Source organism: Myxine glutinosa, chromosome 12 (genome assembly GCF_964187855.1).
Source record: "Myxine glutinosa chromosome 12, kmMyxGlut1.1, whole genome shotgun sequence".
In the NCBI taxonomy this organism is placed as follows: domain Eukaryota; kingdom Metazoa; phylum Chordata; class Myxini; order Myxiniformes; family Myxinidae; genus Myxine; species Myxine glutinosa.
In genome coordinates, this window is record NC_136272.1 from 14,611,649 (window position 1) to 14,630,259 (window position 18,611).

General features: G+C 42.3%; 1 protein-coding gene across 1 annotated transcript in view; it reads left to right on the forward strand.

Annotated features, from left to right (window-relative positions):
- Positions 1–18,611, forward strand: part of LOC137437271 (guanylate cyclase 2G) — a 42,095-nt gene that overhangs the window by 18,584 nt on the left and 4,900 nt on the right. The window contains exons 6-11 of the mRNA XM_078766359.1: positions 3,800–3,941; positions 5,501–5,639; positions 10,731–10,834; positions 11,003–11,157; positions 13,117–13,221; positions 16,290–16,373. Coding sequence (XP_078622485.1) covers positions 3,800–3,941; positions 5,501–5,639; positions 10,731–10,834; positions 11,003–11,157; positions 13,117–13,221; positions 16,290–16,373 — 729 coding nt within the window. The remainder of the gene's footprint in view (positions 1–3,799; positions 3,942–5,500; positions 5,640–10,730; positions 10,835–11,002; positions 11,158–13,116; positions 13,222–16,289; positions 16,374–18,611) is intronic.

Below are 18,611 nucleotides of genomic sequence, written 5' to 3' on the forward strand. Positions count from 1 at the left end.
GTATGGCAGCCATATTAGCTTGAAAGCCGATATTTTTTAAAAATCCCTTCTCCGAAACCGCTTCACCGATAGATGTGAAACCTGTCATGGCTGGTGAAAATGTGATACTTCAAAACAGCTGGAGGGATTTAAATCAAACTTGTTTATTTTTAGGACAGTAAAAGAGGGCACCTACCCATTGTTGGACTATGCGGAGGCATATTGGCGACGAAGTAGCATTGTTCTAGTTTGTAATGTGTTCGTATCAGGCATTGAAGAAAATATTTGGTGCATATAATCTGGAATTGTGGATGGAGTAGAGTTTTGTTAAGAGGCACAGTGTTTGAGACAAATTTTGACCAACAATTAAAAAATATAAACTAAGTTTTAAAAAATTTATTATTATTTCAGTGAAATCAATTTGAAAGACCAATCCTCTTAATAAGAATCTACTCCACAATGATAGGCAATTTTCAGATGGGAACATACTTTGTAAAATGTGTAAACCACAAAAAAGGATAGATGCACAGATGGAAAACCTTTTGGTCATGATAGTTTTTGTATTCGTATCACTGCAATGTGTGACTTTCAAAATGACATATGAATGCTAAATGAGGCCTTTTGTGCATGCGCTGTATGTATGTTTACAGTGCATTGGTTGGGCTCACGGGTCACTTTTAACCTGTCGTTACTCGCGTGAAATCTATCATTCAAATAGTGCTTTAAACACAATTTTCAGCATTGAAACGACAAGGTGGCAATTTCAAAATGGTTCTGTTCTGTTCTGAATGCAAATCGGACTCACGAGAATATAGGAACAAGAGAAATATCCGTGGAAGAGAGGAGTTTGGTTTGTACCATTTCCTGTCAATACAATTAACTAGCGTGTACCGTGGTTATACTTATAACACAAACACACACACACACATGGACGCTTCTCCTTTCACCAATAGCTGGAAAAATCGAGTATACTTTTTCTTGTGGCCCTGAAACCAAACAAACAAACAAAAAATAAATATATATATTTTATAATGGCACTTGCAGCTCATACACCTCCCGCTCTAATCGACCTACCCCTCCCCCCACCAAACATGATTAATAATAAATATCATCATTTTAAACTTACCCTGTGCATCGACAAGCCCAAGATAAAACCTTCCCATTGATGATGAGAAGCACGAAGGATTGGGTAGAACACGCCCGTCTACTAACCTTTGGGCCTTTCACAGACCCATATCGTTGGGAGATTTTACAGTTTTGCCGTTTTTGCGTCGGGAGTTTTCTGCAAATTTTTGGACAAGTTGATCAGAAAATTCTCTAAATCTTTCATTGCACAGAGGCACACCCGTTTCTCTCAGGTACCTTGCAAGTATTTTCGGATTCTTTAAAAGTTTTTTCAGTCATTCCATGCTACAATCCTTATCTGGCAGGCATGAAATACTACGTCCGGGGCCTCCAAGATGAACTTCCATACCAGGCGTTTCTGCACATGCATGCCGAGCAATTTGGGGGCGGATTATGTCATTTTGAAAGAACCGTATTGGTACAAACGTGAACGGATAACTCACCTGCACTTGTTTATTATCCTAATCCTTCCACATCACTGTTGAGGGGCCAGAATGCGACAATGTCACTTCAGATACGAAATGTTTCTGATAATTTTTATCACTATACATAGAAACTGATTTTGTTCCGAATGTTTAGGATCATTTATGGGAAACAGGAGTTTGGCAGAACACGACGCGCAATTTCTTGGCACCACTGCTGGTCATCGGTCTTGAGGCGAATACCTCCTCTGAGTACTCTGACTTCCTGAAGGCTGTCCGAATGTATTCTGCAGAGCAACCGTTCAACGTACGACTCGAGTCTGATAATGAGGTCCAGTTCCTTAACCTTTCTCACAGCCATTGAATTGTGACATCATTTAAGTAAACGATTTTATGCCTCATCCTTGTCCTTCCTTGCATCCCTTCGACATGACAGATAACATCATCCATAGCTGTCCGCCATCTTTCTTGATCCATTTGTCACGTGAAAAAGTAAGTACACCCCATGGAAAGTTTGGACTTTTTCAACATATTTCAACATACAGCTATTTGATCTTCATTTCAACAATATTGACAGATAAAGGTGATATAATATAACAAATATCATGAAACATTTACATTATATAGTCCATTGTATAATTTAAATAAACATAAATGCAAATTTCGCATGTGGAAAAAGTAAGTACACCCTTGGCTCTAATAGGTGGTATTGCCCCCTTTGGCAGAAACAAACTCAAGTAGGCGTTTCTTATAACTGTCTACCAGTCTCTGACATCGACTGGGAGAAATTTTTGCCCACTCCTTCATGCAGAATTCTTTCAGCTGTGCGATGTTTGAGGGGTTTATTGCATGCACAGCTCGTTTCAAATCCCCCCACAACATCTGGATGGGATTTAGATCCGGGCTTTGACTTGGCCATTCCAGAACCCTCCATTTCTTTCTTTTCAGCCATTCCTTGGTGGATTTACTGGTATGTTTAGGGTCATTGTAATGTTGCAAGGTCCACCTTCGGTTGAGCTTCAACTTTCCGACAGATGGCCTCACATTATCCTCAAGCACCCTCTGGTACAATGAAGAATTCATGGTGGATTCTATGATGGTGAGCTTCCCAGGCCCTGATGCAGCAAAGCTGCCCCAAACCATAATGTTTCCACCACAATGCTTTACAGTTGGTATCAGGTTCTTGTGGTCAAATGCAGTCTTTGGTTTTCGCCAAACATGTCTTCTGGTACTGTGGCCAAATAGCTCTACCTTTGACTCATCTGTCCAGAGCAAATTGTTCCAGAAGTGCTGGTCTTTGCCAAGGTGTTCATTGGCAAACTTTAGTCTTGCCCTGATGTTATTTCTGGACAGCAAAGGTTTCCTCCTGGCACACCTCCCATGTAGATCAAATTTGTGCAGCCTCTTTGTAATGGTAGACTCGTGCACTTTGACATCAACAGTGGCAAGAGCTACCTGTAGGTCCCGTGATGACATTCTGGGGTTCTTAGACTTCTTTCAGCATCTTGCGGTCTGCTCTCGGGCTGAACTTGCTGGGGCGGCCTGGCCTGAACAAGTTGGCAGTTGTTTGGAATCTTCTCAACTTGTAGATGATCTTCCGGACACTCGAATGATTGATTTCAAATTGTTTGGAGATCTTTTTAAATCCCTTCCCAGACTCGTAGGCATCTATAACCTTCTTTCTGAAGGCCTCAGAGAGCTATTTTGATCTAGGCATGGTGACGCCGCACACTTCAACAACAAAGAGCAAACCAAACTAAATGTCTGGGGTTTAAATAAGACAGGTTCCTCCAAGATCCTCTCTAACAATGTTCTAATCATTTGCACCTGAGCTGGTGCACCTGATTCTAATTTTATGTATTTCAAGTAGTGATAAATGTAGGGGTGTACTTACTTTTTCCACATGCGAAATTTGCATTTATGTTTATTTAAATTATACAATGGACTACAAAATGTAAATGTTTCATGATATTTGTTATATTATATCACCTTTATCTGTCAATATTGTTGAAATGAAGATCAAATAGCTGTATGTTGGAATATGTTGAAAAAGTCAAAACTTTACATGGGGTGTACTTACTTTTTCACATGACTGTATTTGTTTTTTCTGTCCCATGTATACACTACTACATGATTGTTATGTAAGCTTCCATCCAACATGTAGTATACCTCCTCCATGCGCTGCAGTAGTGGTATGAAAAAGCCTTTGTGGAAAAAGGAGAGATTAACATTTCTTGATGTTCTCACCTTGTGTTCATTGCCATGTTCTCCAGGTGAGCATCTACGCTGCCTATCTGTACGATGCCATTATGCTGTACGTAACTGCTGCAGGCGAGCTGTTGAATACAGGTGGAGATCCACGTAATGGTCGGGCTTTAACCAACCTGGTGCGCTCTGGAAGAGTGAATTTCCATGGTATGGTTCCAATTCTTTACTTCTTCTTCTTCATTATTTTTTTCAAATTTTTTTTCCATTATTTTTTTTCTCACATGCTCTTTCCCCTTCCCTTCCCCCATACCTCCACAATCTGATCATGAATTGTTCCCAGTTGGTGCTGTCTGTCTCATTGTTGCGGTCTTATTCCGTTTCATGACGTATTAAGATCATCTGCAGTGTATTCATTTTTAGACCTTGAAACAGTAACTCGAAAGGTATCCATGACACTAATCTAATGACACATTCGTTTTAACATTCCAGCTCCTTAGCGCTCTCTTTGAAGTATCACCGTAATTGTGATGCTGTGACATGACACCTTGTAGTTGGTTTGGGTATTCTTCTGTCAGGCATTGAACTCGTCCTAGACATCCTGGAGGCAAACTACCACCATGGACTTGGTTTTTGAACAAAAAATAATGCAACCTTTTAAAATCGATCATTATGATAAACTGGTATAAAAGTTTATTATGGATCAGTTTATCTGACGGTGCAGCCTCTTGAGCGTGCCCAAGTCTGAAGCCTCGGCCTCGTGTCAGGTGTGCTTATATCTTCTTTATTTATTAGACATCCTACGGACGTAAATTAACACTCGTTTTACTCTGCGTGCATTGCACATCATGTGCAGCAAATTTCGCCTCCCTGCACTTTGTATTTATTATTATTATAAAAAAAAAGAAGCTTCTGGACACCACCCTTGAGGTTCCGTTTGCAAGCCAACATCTACAATTCCAATAGGAGAGACATAATTACTCTTTTTTGGAAAATGTTTTTCGAGTTTGTTATATTCCTATAAATATAACTCGGTGAACACACATTAGTGTTAAAAGATTAGCCTTAAAACCTGACTCAAATCGTCCATATGAACGGGGACATACATGTGTACAAACACGGAAACAGACGTGTTTTATATGGTAGATTTAAAAAAATAAGATTCTCTGAAAAAGGAAAGTTGACGCAGAAGGAGACAATTCGGCCCATCGAAGGCTGTGCTATTATTACCAACCTATGGTTGTTTGTCCATGCCTTATCCTTTTTTAAATGTTGAACATCAAGTAAGGAAGTAGCACGTACCATTTCTAGTAGTAAGACTCGACCAAGGTTCGGAACCACTGACCTCCCAGACACTGAGCAGATGCTCCAACTATTTTAAAAAAGTTTGTTGTTTTTATGCAAAACTTATTGCATAGTTTTATATTCCATAAAAGCCACATGTTTCAGAAGACACCATCATATATGCAACTTTTTATTTTCTTCCGACGTCAAAGCTCTTTTATCGAGCTGGACAACAGAGGACAGCTCGTAGACATCCTAACAAGACAAAAAACAGAGTGCAGGAAGACGAGGCATAGACAAGCAACATAGACATAAAAATGCATGATGTCTGCAGATCAAGAGGAAAGTGGAATCTGCGAACACAGGAGAGAGACATGCTTGGGAGGGAATTGTGATGGTGAACTACACCTGTTACATTTACACCTGTACAGGCAATGATTTATCGTTGTTGTAACAGATATCAGTATTATTTTTCATAACGTCAGGCATAACAGGAGAGGTTGTTCTGGATGCATTCGGAAGTCGAATAATGCAACATGTCGTACGCGCTCTTCTACACCTGCCGGGTGTTGGACCTCGTCTGACTCCCATCCTTCGATACGACTCCCTGAACAACGTGCTCACGTTAGTATCTCGTTACCTGCGCCACCGAAGGTGGGCGGAGGTTGTTTTCATCTCTGTTTGTCTGTCTGTTTGTCTGTGAGCACTGTATCTCAAAAAGTTATGAGCGGATTTGGATGAAATTTGGTGGACATGATGGTTGTGTGAGAGGGACGATTTTGGTGAACATCCAGGTATGATCATTTTTAGAGTGATTCTTCACCACTGCATTGAGTGATCAGACCTAAAACGATGTATAGCACATTTCAAAAAGTTGTGAACAGATTATGACAAAACTTGCTGGATGAGTTGGTAAAGTGACAAGAGCAAGCCGATTATATTTTGGTTCAGGTCCGAATCTAGATCCGGCCTATCCTTGGTATACAAAAAGTAAACTTGTTCAGCCTGGTGGAGGTATGTGCTCTACTGAATGCTGTTCCAGTTTCTAATGTGGTTCTCTCAACAAGCTTCACAACGTATTATGTTTGCTGTACACTTTGTGTTCTCTTGGATTGGCACTTGGCAGGATGTTGCGTACTCACCTTTAAGTTATAGTTTGGGTTTAATTTCCAGCCCAAGTGTAAACTATCATATCACTGACGTTAAATATCCCACAGTGCATTTCAAAACGATAGGACAATAGGAAGGTGTCCAAGGTGTATTTGAACTTCCAGAAATGTTTATGACCAAGTTATGTGCACTACTGATATCCCCCTATTGGGGTTAGGCAGCAATTATTAATGTTGCTATAAACCTTATATTTCCATGTGAGTCTTTACTTGCTGTAGACTCATGTCCTGATGTCCAGTAACTTGATTTGTTCTGGTGCTAGTTACCTAAAGGAAAGTTGAACAAGCGTTACGCCTAGGTCCCCCGTCGGGGAAGTGATGTGAGTTGACAAAGTGGAAGACGCAGAAAACATGCTATGATATGATGTTTCGCTCACAAGGTTCAGACATACATGGAGGCGGCCATCTTGGATTTTGACGTGGCGACCCAATTTTCAATAGGGTTCTTCCTTATGCCTAGATACACCCACACACCAGATTAGAAGTTGGTACTTCGCTTATTAGTCCCCTACCGGTGTACACCGGAGGGGACTATAGGTTTGCACGCCGTCAGTCCGTCAGTCTGTCAGTCTGTCAGTCCGTCAGTCTGTCAGTCCATCAGTCCGTCACGCAAAGAACAGTTTTCCGGACTTTTTTTCTAAACGCTTAATGCTAATGATTTCAAACTTGGCACATGGTTTCCTCATGATAAGTTACAGGTCAAGTTCGAACTTCACGACGTTTCGATCATTTTTAACAAAGGTAGGGCACTTTGAACTTTGGTAATTCTGATAATTCTGATGATCCTTAACTCAGTGCCATTTTAAGTTTTAATTTCCTTTAAAAAAGATTTTCTCTGCATTAATAGGACCGATTGAGATAAAATTTTCACCATATGATGGACTCGGTCTGTAGAATAATTTAATGGTAATTATGACGTCACAGGTCACGTGGTTCAGCCGCCATATTGTTTTTCGTGAAAACACGAACACCCCTTTTTCTCTGCAATGGCTGAAGAGACCGAGGCCAAACTTTGCAGGCAGAATCGCATACCCATGATGAACAAAAGAGTCAACGAGCATGACGTCATGCATCACATGGTTTCAGATTTATGACGTTTTTAAGCATGAACCTTCAAAAACCGAGCTCCTCCCTCATTTTTGATCCAATCGAGCGGAAACTTCACAAATCTGTTCAGCATGTCAGTCTACTAAAATGTCCTTTTGGAATTTGCGATAGGGCACGTGGTTTGGCAGATATCGTTAATTAAACGAAAATATTTTTTTTTAATGGATATCTCTTGAATCGCTAGTACCTCAGACTGTGAGTTGGTAATCATCTATCTATAATTCCAGTAATCTCTGTGTGTATGTTTGTATGTTTGTATGTTTGTATGTCTGTATGTCTGTGACCGCTGTTTCTCGACAACCACGGGTCCGATATACTTTAAACTTGCCAGGTATATTGCTGGGGACCCGAGGATGTGCCTTTTCAAGGTTTCATATTAATCGGAGAAGTAGTTACCGAGCTATGTCCAAAAAACGATTCAACCAATCAGAGAGCAGCGAGCTATCACGTGTGCCGAACGTGGCGAACAGACTCTGCCTCGGACGGCACATTTGAGAGCGTATTCATTTATTTCACGTTGGCAAACTATGTTGCCGCTATGTTGGCGTTAAACGATGTTTTAAAACTAATTAAAACTAATTTGCGATTCTTTCGCTTTCCTGCGCGTTTGTGCATGCTATGGCGATTTCTTTACCAAACTCCGCAAGCCGTTCGCTTTGGACCAAACCATTTCATGTAAATAGAGGGGGGGGATTGTCACCGTACTCGCAAGCCGTTCGCTTTGGACCAAACCATTTCATGTAAATAGAGGGGGGGGGGATATAATTTTAGATATAGATATAGTACGGGCATGCCCTAGTTTATATAATTCACACAGTGCAACACGTGCAGGCCGCTCCACGGAGCGACCTTGCGGGCTTATCAACGAGGCGAGGCATGACACACGTGTCTCAGCATACCTCAGATCAAGTTTGAAAACCATCATCAACCGTGCATAAATTTGCATATTCGATCATTTTTGACAAAGTTATGGCACTTTGAACTTTGGTAGGGGACATGTATTGCAGCGCAATACTCAGAATGCTTGTTTTCAAGATATTCAGCTCACAAGGTTCAGACATACATGGTGGCGGCCATCTTGTATTTTGACGTGGCGACCCAATTTTCAATAGCGTTCTTCCTTGTGCCAAGATACACCCACACACCAGATTAGAAGTTGGTACTTCGCTTATTAGTCCCCTACCGGTGTACACCGGAGGGGACTATAGGTTTGCACGCCGTCCCACCGTCCGTCATTCTGTCAGTCTGTCAGTCCGTCAGTCTGTCAGTCCGTCAGTCCGTCATGCAAAGAACAGTTTTCCGGACTTTTTTTCTAAACGCTTAATGCTAATGATTTCAAACTTGGCACATGGTTTCCTCATGATAAGTTACAGGTCAAGTTCGAACGTCACGACGTTTCGATCATTGTTAACAAAGTTATGGCACTTTGAACTTTGGTAATTCTCATAATTCTGATGATCCTTAACTCAGTGCCATTTTAAGTTTTAATTTCCTTTAAAAACCAATTTCTCTGCAATAATAGGACCGATTGAGATAAAAATTTTCACCATATGATGGAATCGGTCTGTAGAATATTTTAATGGTAATTATGACGTCACAGGTCACGTGGTTCGGTCGCCATATTGTTTTTCGTGAAAACACGAAAACTCCTTTTTCTCTGCAACGGCTGAACAGATCGAGGCCAAACTTTGCAGGCAGAATCGCATACCCATGTCGAACAGAAAAGTCTACGAGTATGACGTCATGCGTCACATGGTTTCAGAGTTATGACGTTTTTAAGCATGAACCTTTAAAACCGAGCTCCTCCTTCATTTTTGATCCAATCGAGGGGAAACTTCACAGATCTCTTCAGCACTAAAATGTCCTTTTGGAATTTGCGATAGGGCACGTGGTTTGGCAGATATCGTTAATTAAACGAAAATATTTTTAAAAATGGATATCTCTTGTTTATTCTCGAGTTCTCCTCAAGCCGCACTGCGCGTCCTCAGCCTCGTCTCGCGAACGTCAACAGCGCGACACAGCGCGTGCCTTCCGGAGGGGCGGAGCCAAGCCGAGCAACATATATATGCAGATCGATCATTGATCGTGAACCGAAAAATATAATAAATTACTGATGGTTTCAGAGTTATGACGTTTTTAAGCATGAACCTTTAAAACCGAGCCCCTCCCTCATTTTTGATCCAATCGAGGGGAAACTTCACAAATCTGTTCAGCATGTCAGTCTACTAAAATGTCCTTTTGGAATTTGCGATGGGGCACGTGGTTTGGCAGATATCGTTAATTAAACGAAAATATTTTTTTAAATGGATATCTCTTGAATCGCTCGTACCTCAGACCGTGAGTTGGTAATAATTTATATAATTCACACAGTGCAATACGTGCAGGCTGCTCCACGGAGCGACCTTGCGGGCTTATCAACGAGGCGAGGCGTGACACACGTGTCTCAGCATACCTCAGATCAAGTTTGAAAACCAGCATCAACCGTGTATAAATTTGCATATTCGATCATTTTTGACAAAGTTATGGCACTTTGAACTTTGGTAGGGGACATGTATTGCAGTGCAATACTCAGAATGCTTGTTTTTCAAGATATTCAGCTCACACGGTTCAGACATACATGGCGGCGGCCATCTTGGATTTTGACGTGGCGACCCAATTTTCAATAGGTTTCTTCCTTATGCCTAGATACTCCCACACACCAGATTAGAAGTTGGTAATTCGCTTATTTTTCAAGATGTTCCTCTCACAAGGTTCAGACATACATGGCATCAGACATACATGGTGGCGGCCATCTTGGATTTTGACGTGGGTTGCACCCACACACCAAATTCGAATGCGGTCCTTCGCTTACGCATGCATGCACGCCCGCACGCACGCCCGCACGGACGGACGGACACACACATGGACGGAGGGGAAAACCATAGTCCCCTTTTCGCTCCTCGGTGCGACGGGGGACAAAAATGGCAAATAGTTCCACCACCAATATCAAATTTTGAGTTAAAATTATTTTTCCCCATTTTCACCTGTGACACTAAGTCCTCACCCCCTGGGGCATGAATAAGTGGTCAAATAAAAAGAATCGTTAGATATTTCATGCGTCCCCCAATGTTGATGGCAAATACAAAGTTTCATTTAAAAATGTTTTAAAATGTGTCCGTAATTGCATTTTTTGTTATTTGACCTTTTGACCTCATCACACCTTACCTTCTTCACCCCTCTGCCAACAATTATCCATATCCTCAGTTTTCCTTCTTATAATTGCGCTCTTTATCATTTTATCAATTCTCCCTAATTTCCCACTCACTTCCTCCTCTTCATAAATAATGCGTACACGGATCAAATGTAAGCACGTGTATGCTCGGACACGGCGCGGTTTTGATTCCCCAATGGAGAACGAGGCACTCCGTGAGATGAGTATGAATTGTTTCATATCTTCTAGCATTACCAAAGAGTACGAATTCATGGCGTGGCCAGGACGAGGGCCTCCATCAGACGCTCCAAGGTGTGGCTTTGACAATGAATTGTGCACATCAGTGTTCAGCAGTAAGTCCAGTACATTTGTCTCTTTTCCTTTGGTTCAAATGAAATTAATTTCCTTATTTTACGCTTTTCCTTTGGTTCAAATGAAATTAATTTCCTTATTTTACACCAAGACTAAGTAGAAGCTTTCTCTTCAACAGTCCTGATTCTGCACATTCCAAATCACCGCAGATCCGATTGTTTTAATCGCCGTGGTCCTCCTGAGTGTAATCCTGGTGTTCGCTGGGAGTTTCGCCATGTGGAGAATAACGCGTCGGAGGGTCGTCCAAGAGCAGGCCTGGTGGAAAGTCAAGTTCGAGGACATCACCATTCTTGACAGCAACAAGGTCATTGTCTGTCCCTCGGGATGTTTATCTTTGTTTAAAGGTCACAGACGCACAAAATCAAGTTTGGTTTAATTAATAGATATATGGCTTCACTTAACACTTAATCGTTGTTCTTTTTGGAATAAGAAGATATTGTTACGTTTGTAGGGGATAGACAATGATTACCTTAGAACCAGGTAGAATGTATAGATTAGTGTGCTCCGATTGTTGTGAAGAAGAAGAACCACCCCATGTAATAAGTAGGGAATCTGTATTTAGACCGGACTGTCGGGTTAAGTTTGTATATTCATCCCCATCAGAGGAGTGGGGCTTGTAACGCTTGTTAATTAGCGAAGGATTATGGGTAAATTAATTCCCTGTTTATAAATACCTCTGTAATCTATACCTTTGTTCCTTATGACCGCACTAGACACATAGCCAAGCCACGCAATCGACACACTAATGAATACACTAATTAATAATAACCACCGGAAGTCATGCATCAAGCACTACCGCTGATTACACCGACGTGGTGAGGACACAGGACGGCCAAGGCCGAGAGCCACGCCCCGAAGAGCAGTGATTGGTTGGGGTTTTGATTGACAAGCACTGGTAGAGGTGGCACGCACTGGTTGGATGAGATAGGGGCAACGGGAGAGGACGAGAGAGCGGCGTGCACAGAGTGGTTGGAGCGGCAGACATTTTCCCTTCTCGGGTCTGGCAGTGAATGGTTGTGTACCGGCATCTTCTCCTCGTTCCCCCCTTGCTTCTGGCGTTTGGGGATTGAGAGCAAACGTTCCCTCTTGGGCCTTCTCGTTCCAAAAGCGATAGTGGACGGTTGTGCTTTGCTCTCTGCACGGGGAAGCTTCATCGTGAGCGGCCGTGTTGGGTCATCTTGCTGGCGGTTGTGAGGAGGAAGAGCCGAGGCCCAGGAACTGCGGTTTTCCGTGCAGAGGACGGGTGGACGAGCACGGCGTGGAAGAGCAGGCTGCACGCCTGCCGTTCGCTTCACGCAGGCCTACTCCGCACCAACGAGCGCAGCCTAGTGAACGAAGGCGACCGAGGCCTTCCTCCCGCCAAGTCAGGAGCCGCGTTCGGATTGCACGCTCGGGGCCTGACGATTACTGACGAGACACCCCAGCCGATTTGAGCTAAGTCCCCTACGAAATAACACATTTATTTTCCAGTTCTTTTTCCCTTCGTCTATTTTTCGAGTCTGTCTGTGGGGACGTCCCGTTTAGGAATTTATTTTTATCATGCATTATTTTGTGACCGGTATTTTCTTTAATAAACCTGTTATTGTTTTTTTTTAAACATTTTAAACTCATTTTGTTTGAGTTATTTATTGCATGTTTGAACACTGCCGGTGGGACCCAGGAAGGCAAGCTCTTTGGCTTCCCCCTCCCCCATATGCCCCCACGCATATGCTCACAATATTTTTGAACTGAAAGCCTCCGAGTAACAGCTTGTTCGGCAATCCATTCCTCCGACGGTTTTAATCGCGAGGAACACGACAATATTCATGTTTTTGAGTATCCTTTTAAGCTCGATTGGCCCCGCCCCCAAAACACATAAATTTGATTACCCAAGTGACCCGCTACGTCATCTCGAGGATATTTTTCTGCGGGTACTTTTTATCATGATTTTGACTAACATAAGAATCTTCATCAGAAAATTCTTCGTCAAATTCACTTCCTGACTAGTCTGAAGCGAGTTGTGCGGCCATTATCCGTTGCATGCTGAGACAACCTTGCCTTTGTCTACGTCACACAGATGACGTCATGACCATCGCAATTTTTCGACAGGAAGGAAAGACAGGTGTGCGGTGGTCATGTGGGTTTTCACAAGTTTCAAACAACACCTGTCTTGAACAGCACCATTTTACATGGAGCAGGCCTGCATCCATGTCATCACCGCCATGACAGTGTGATGTTGTTTTGTTGTCAGAGTATCTGAGTGTAATGCTTCGTTTTCCCACAGGTGGGGACGTCTCATTCGGCAAGCTCTCAGGTCACCTCTGAATCGCATGATACAAACACTGTGGAGACCGCTCACGCATTTTACACCACCGTAGGCCTCTTTAAGGTACATTGCTTGATTTGCGATGACGCACCATTGACTTGGGTCGTTTATTTTTTGCCGCATATGGTGCACTTATAACACCTGAACCAACTGAGCCAGGTCAGTCAAACGATGCAACAATACTTTGTGAAGCAAGAATATTCTTGACAGAAAAGTGCAGGCCCATGAACATCATTCACTGCTCTCTCTCTCTCTACCCATAACTTTAGTGCAAATCTAACATCTCTATTGCAGACATCATTGTGACACTAAGCCTGGTGTTCACATTCACGCATGGCAGCCATGTCCATTTACTTATGATGTCATTCTCGCCAGGTTTTAGAAGAACATGAGCAGCTCTTGTATACACCGTGTTCGTGGCTTTCAAAATGAATTTTATGACTTGCAAAATCGCAAAAAGAAGAAAAAAAAGAAAAAAAAAGATATTGGTTGGTCTTGTGTGTTATTAGTCCCCTACCGGTGTACACCGGAGGGGACTATAGGTTTGCACTCCGTCCCTCTGTCCGTCAGTCCGTCACGCAAAGAACAGTTTTCCGGACCTTTTTTCTAAACTCTTAATGCTAATGATTTCAAACTTGGTACATGGTTTCCTCATGATAAGTTACAGATCGAGTTCGAACTTCACGACGTTTCGATCATTTTTGACAAAGTTATGGCACTTTGAACTTTGGTAATTCTGATGATCCTTAACTCAGTGCCATTTTAAGTTTTAATTTCCTTTAAAAACCAATTTCTCTGCAATAATAGGACCAATTGAGATCAAATTTTCACCATACGATGGACTCGGTCTGGAGAATATTTTAATGGTTATTATGATGTCACAGGTCACGTGGTTCGGTCGGCATATTGTTTTTCGTGAAAACACGAAAACCCCTTTTTCTCTGCAACGGCTGAACAGATCGAGGCCAAACTTTGCAGGCAGAATCGCATACCCGTGACGAACAAAAAAAGTCAGCGAGCATGACGTCATGCGTCACATGGTTTCAGAGTTATGACGTTTTTAAGCATGAACCTTTAAAACCGAGCTCCTCCCTCATTTTTGATCCAATCGAGGGGATACTTAACAGATCTGTTCAGCACGTCAGTCTACTAAAATGTCCTTTTGGAATTTGCGATAGGGCACGTGGTTTGGCAGATATCGTTAATTAAACGAAATTTTTTTTTTAAATGGATATCTCCTGAATCGCTGGTACCTCAGACCGTGAGTTGGTAATAATCTATCTATAATTCCAGTAATCTCTGTACGTTTGTACGTCTGTACGTCTGTACGTTTGTCTGTGACCGCTGTTTCTCGACAACTACCGGTCCGATATACTTGAAACTTGCCAGGTATATTGCTGGGGACCCGAGGATGTGCCTTTTCAAGGTTTGAAATTAATCGGACAAGTACTTACCGAGCTATGGCGATTTAGCCGTTCGCCGTTCGCTTTGCCGTTGCGAATGGACCAAACCATTCATGTAAATAGAGGGGGGGGGGGTTCTGTGGTCGTTCGCTTTGGCTTTGCGAATGGACCAAACCATTCATGTAAATAGAGGGGGGGGTTCTGTGGTCGTTCGCTTTGGCTTTGCGAATGGACCAAACCATTCATGTAAATAGAGGGGGGGGTTCTGTGGTCGTTGCGAATGGACCAAACCATTCACATCGAATCATCGAATCACATCGAATGGACCAAACCGTTCGCTTTGGACCAAACCATTGCATGTAAATAGAGGGGGGGGTTCTGTGGTCGTTGCGAATGGACCAAACCATTTCATGTAAATAGAGGGGGGGGGGCCGGGGGGGGGATATAATTTTAGATATATATATAGTACGGGCATTGGCAAGGAACGGGCACCCACGTACGGGCAATGCCCTAGTTTATATAATTCACACAGTGCATGCAATACGTGCAGGCCGCTCCACGGAGCGACCTTGCGGGCTTATCAACGAGGCGAGGCGTGACACACGTGTCTCAGCATACCTCAGATCAAGTTTGAAAACCAGCATCAACCGTGCATAAATTTGCATATTCGATCGTTTTTGACAAAGTTATGGCACTTTGAACTTTGGTAGGGGACATGTATTACAGTGCAATACTCAGAATGCTTGTTCTATCTGTCTGTTTGTCTATCTGTATGTCAGTCGCTTACAGGTCACAATTTTCAACCGATCTTCACGAAACTTCACTAAGTTGTAGAGGTCGTCACAATTGAGAAGCCTATTGATTTTGAGGTCAAAGGTCAACTGGAGGTCAAATTTCTAAAATCGCCATTTAAAATCCAATTGACTTGAAAATGTAACAGCATTTCTACATTGAGTCACTAAATTTGGAAACAAACTATTTTTGAGGTCAAAAGGTCAAAAGTCAACTCAAGGTTAAACTTCCAAAATAATCACTTTTCATCTAAAAAATAATCACTTTTCATCTAAAAATCATCACTTTACATCCTATTGACTTGAAAATAGAACAGCATTTGCATATTGCCTCAATTAATTGGGAAACGTACTATTTTGAGGTCAAAAGGTTAAAGGTCAACTCAAGGTCCAACTTCCAAAATAATCACTTTTCATCTCAAAAATCATCACTTTACATCCTATTGACTTGAAAATAGAACAGCATTTCCATATTGCCTCAATTAATTGGGAAACGTACTATTTTGAGGTCAAAACATTAAAGGTCAACTCAAGGTCAAACTTCCAAAATCATACATTTTCATCTCAAAAATCATCAATTTTCATCCGATTGATTTGAAAATAGAACAGCATTTGCATATTGGCTCAATGAACTGGTAAACCAACTATTCTTGAGGTCAAATAGGTAAAAGGTCAACTCAAGGTCAAACTTCCAAAATCATCACTTTACATCCTATTAACCCGAGCTTTGATGAAGATCGTCAATTTTGATCTTCATGAAATGGACAATTTGTTTCTTCGGGGGCGGGGGGATTTTGCAAGTATCGTGCTCTGCATGACATCTTGTTTATTTTATTGATGTACTTTTTATATCACAGCAGACTTTATTGCTATTTCATTGTTTTATACGCACCTGCTCACGTGTTAGAATATAACATGCATGTTCCTTTTGTTTCAGGGCAATCGAGTTTCTGTCATATTTTTAGATCTGCCCTCTCCAAACAAAATTGAGAAGAAAAAGTTGATCAGTGAGTTAAATATGGTATGTACCTCACAGTTCTGTCATGAAATGGGACATCGAGTACGTGTGAAGAGTTTATTGCTCATAGTCAACTCTGTGCTGACCAGAAGACGTGTGCACTCAACTCTCACTCAGTATAATTTGGTCTTCATTCACCGCGTGTTCTCAATGATGCTTTTATATGAGCCTTGACTTTGAAAGTAAAAGTCACATTTTACGAGAATTGACCTAAAGCTGTTTTTTAGGCAGGGTTTTCTTTTTTCCCATGCTTTTAATCACATTGACTTTGGAAGGCTGCTACCTGGCCGCTGGTCTTTGAATGCACTAGTGCAACATAACAAGTAGCACAATATGTAAAGCTTATGATAAAGACAGAACAAACCTGCTATTTTATCGTCGGAAGGCTTCTTCACAATTATTTTGTACAAAGTTTGCATGTGAATGGCTGGCAGGGTACCCGAGAGATATACACACCTTCCTCTCTCGACCCTCCAGCCTGGGTTAGAAACCTGACCCAGCTAGATGTTGTCATCCTCGTGTTTCACAGGCAGGTCATATCACACCAATTCTCAACGGTCATGGTGTTACTCGCATCATGATTTACCGTTGCTAATTCCAGACAGTGCATCATACCAACACTTCGACAGTGAAAATAATGTACAGAACTTGTTAAAGAAGAAGAACAATCTTCAACACATGACCTATCATTTCACACAGAAACCAACACTTATGCTATGCGTTTGTTAATTAAATAATAAACAAAAAACAAAACAACAACAACAACATGCATTTTAAGGCCATTTTCCCTGCTAGAGCGGGGGTTAGCCTTGCGGTCCCCATGACAATGTTCTCCATTTTGCCCTATTTTCTGCATCTCTCCTTGTTAACCCCCTTGCCCGCATTTCTTCTTCCACCATCTTTAGCCAAGTCTTTCTCGGTCTTCCCCGTCTTCTACTTCCTTCTACATTCATTTCCATCACTCTTCTCAACCAGTCACTTTCATCCTTCCTCAACACATGACCAAACGATCTCAACCTGTTCCTCTTCACAGCATCAATCAGAGGCTCTATTCCCATCATCTTTCGCAATTCATCATTTGTCTTCCTCTCTCTCAACGATACTCCGCACATCCATCGAACCATTCGCATTTCCACCCTTTCCAACCTTCGTTGCTGCTCTACGTTCATTACCCATGTCTCGCTCCCATAAATCATAACACTTCTCACACATGCAGCATACACCTTTCCCTTCAGCTTCAACGACACTCCCCTCCTCATCAGCACGCCACTCAGTTCCCGAAACTTCTTCCATGCACATCTCACTCTAGCAACCGTTGCCGAGTCTGATCCACCGTCTCCATTCAGCATGTCTCCGAGGTAGCAAAATGTTTTCACACCTTCCAGCTTCACGCCATCTCCAAGATCCAACTCAACATTTCCTCCATCTGCAGCTCCCTCTGTGCACACTTTACATTTGAATGTAGCTGCCATACTGGTTAATGACCCACCCAGACCACTACATTTTGATGAACCCACTCAGCGCACATTGTACATTGAATGGAGTTCACTCCGACACCCTTCCTGCACACAGCACATGGCCACTTCCCAGTTCTTTCCACCTCACCACATGCTTTACCACTTGCCATTACCTTCGTCTTTCCGATATTCACCTTCCGACCTTTTGTCTCCATACATTCCTTCCACTTGTTCATCTTTTCCTTCAGTCCATCCATACTTTCCACAATGAACACCAGATCATCTGCATACAACAACTCCCACCGTAAACCCTCCTTTACGTTCTGAGCCAGCACCTCCATCACAGCTACAAATAGTAGTGGACTTAGTACCGACCCCTGATGCACTCCCACCTTCACCTCAAACTCACCACTGTTCCCGTCCTTCGTCCTTACAGCTGTGCGCGCTCTTTTGTACATTGCCATCACTACTCTGATCAACCATTCCTCCACTCCTAACTTCCTCAATGCCCATGTCAATACTTTGCGTGGAACCCTATCGAATGCTTTCTCCAGATCAACAAACCCAAGAAACAACTTCTTCCTCTTCTCCATGTACTTCTCCTGCAACTGCCTCACAATAAAGAGCACGTCTGTCGTTCCTCTTCCTGGCATGAATCCAAACTGCATTTCGTCGATCTTCACTTTCTTCCTTATCCTCCTCTCCAACACCCTTTCCAATACCTTCATTCCATGCTCCAATAACTTTATCGCTCGGTACGAGCCACACTCCAGAGGGTCACCTT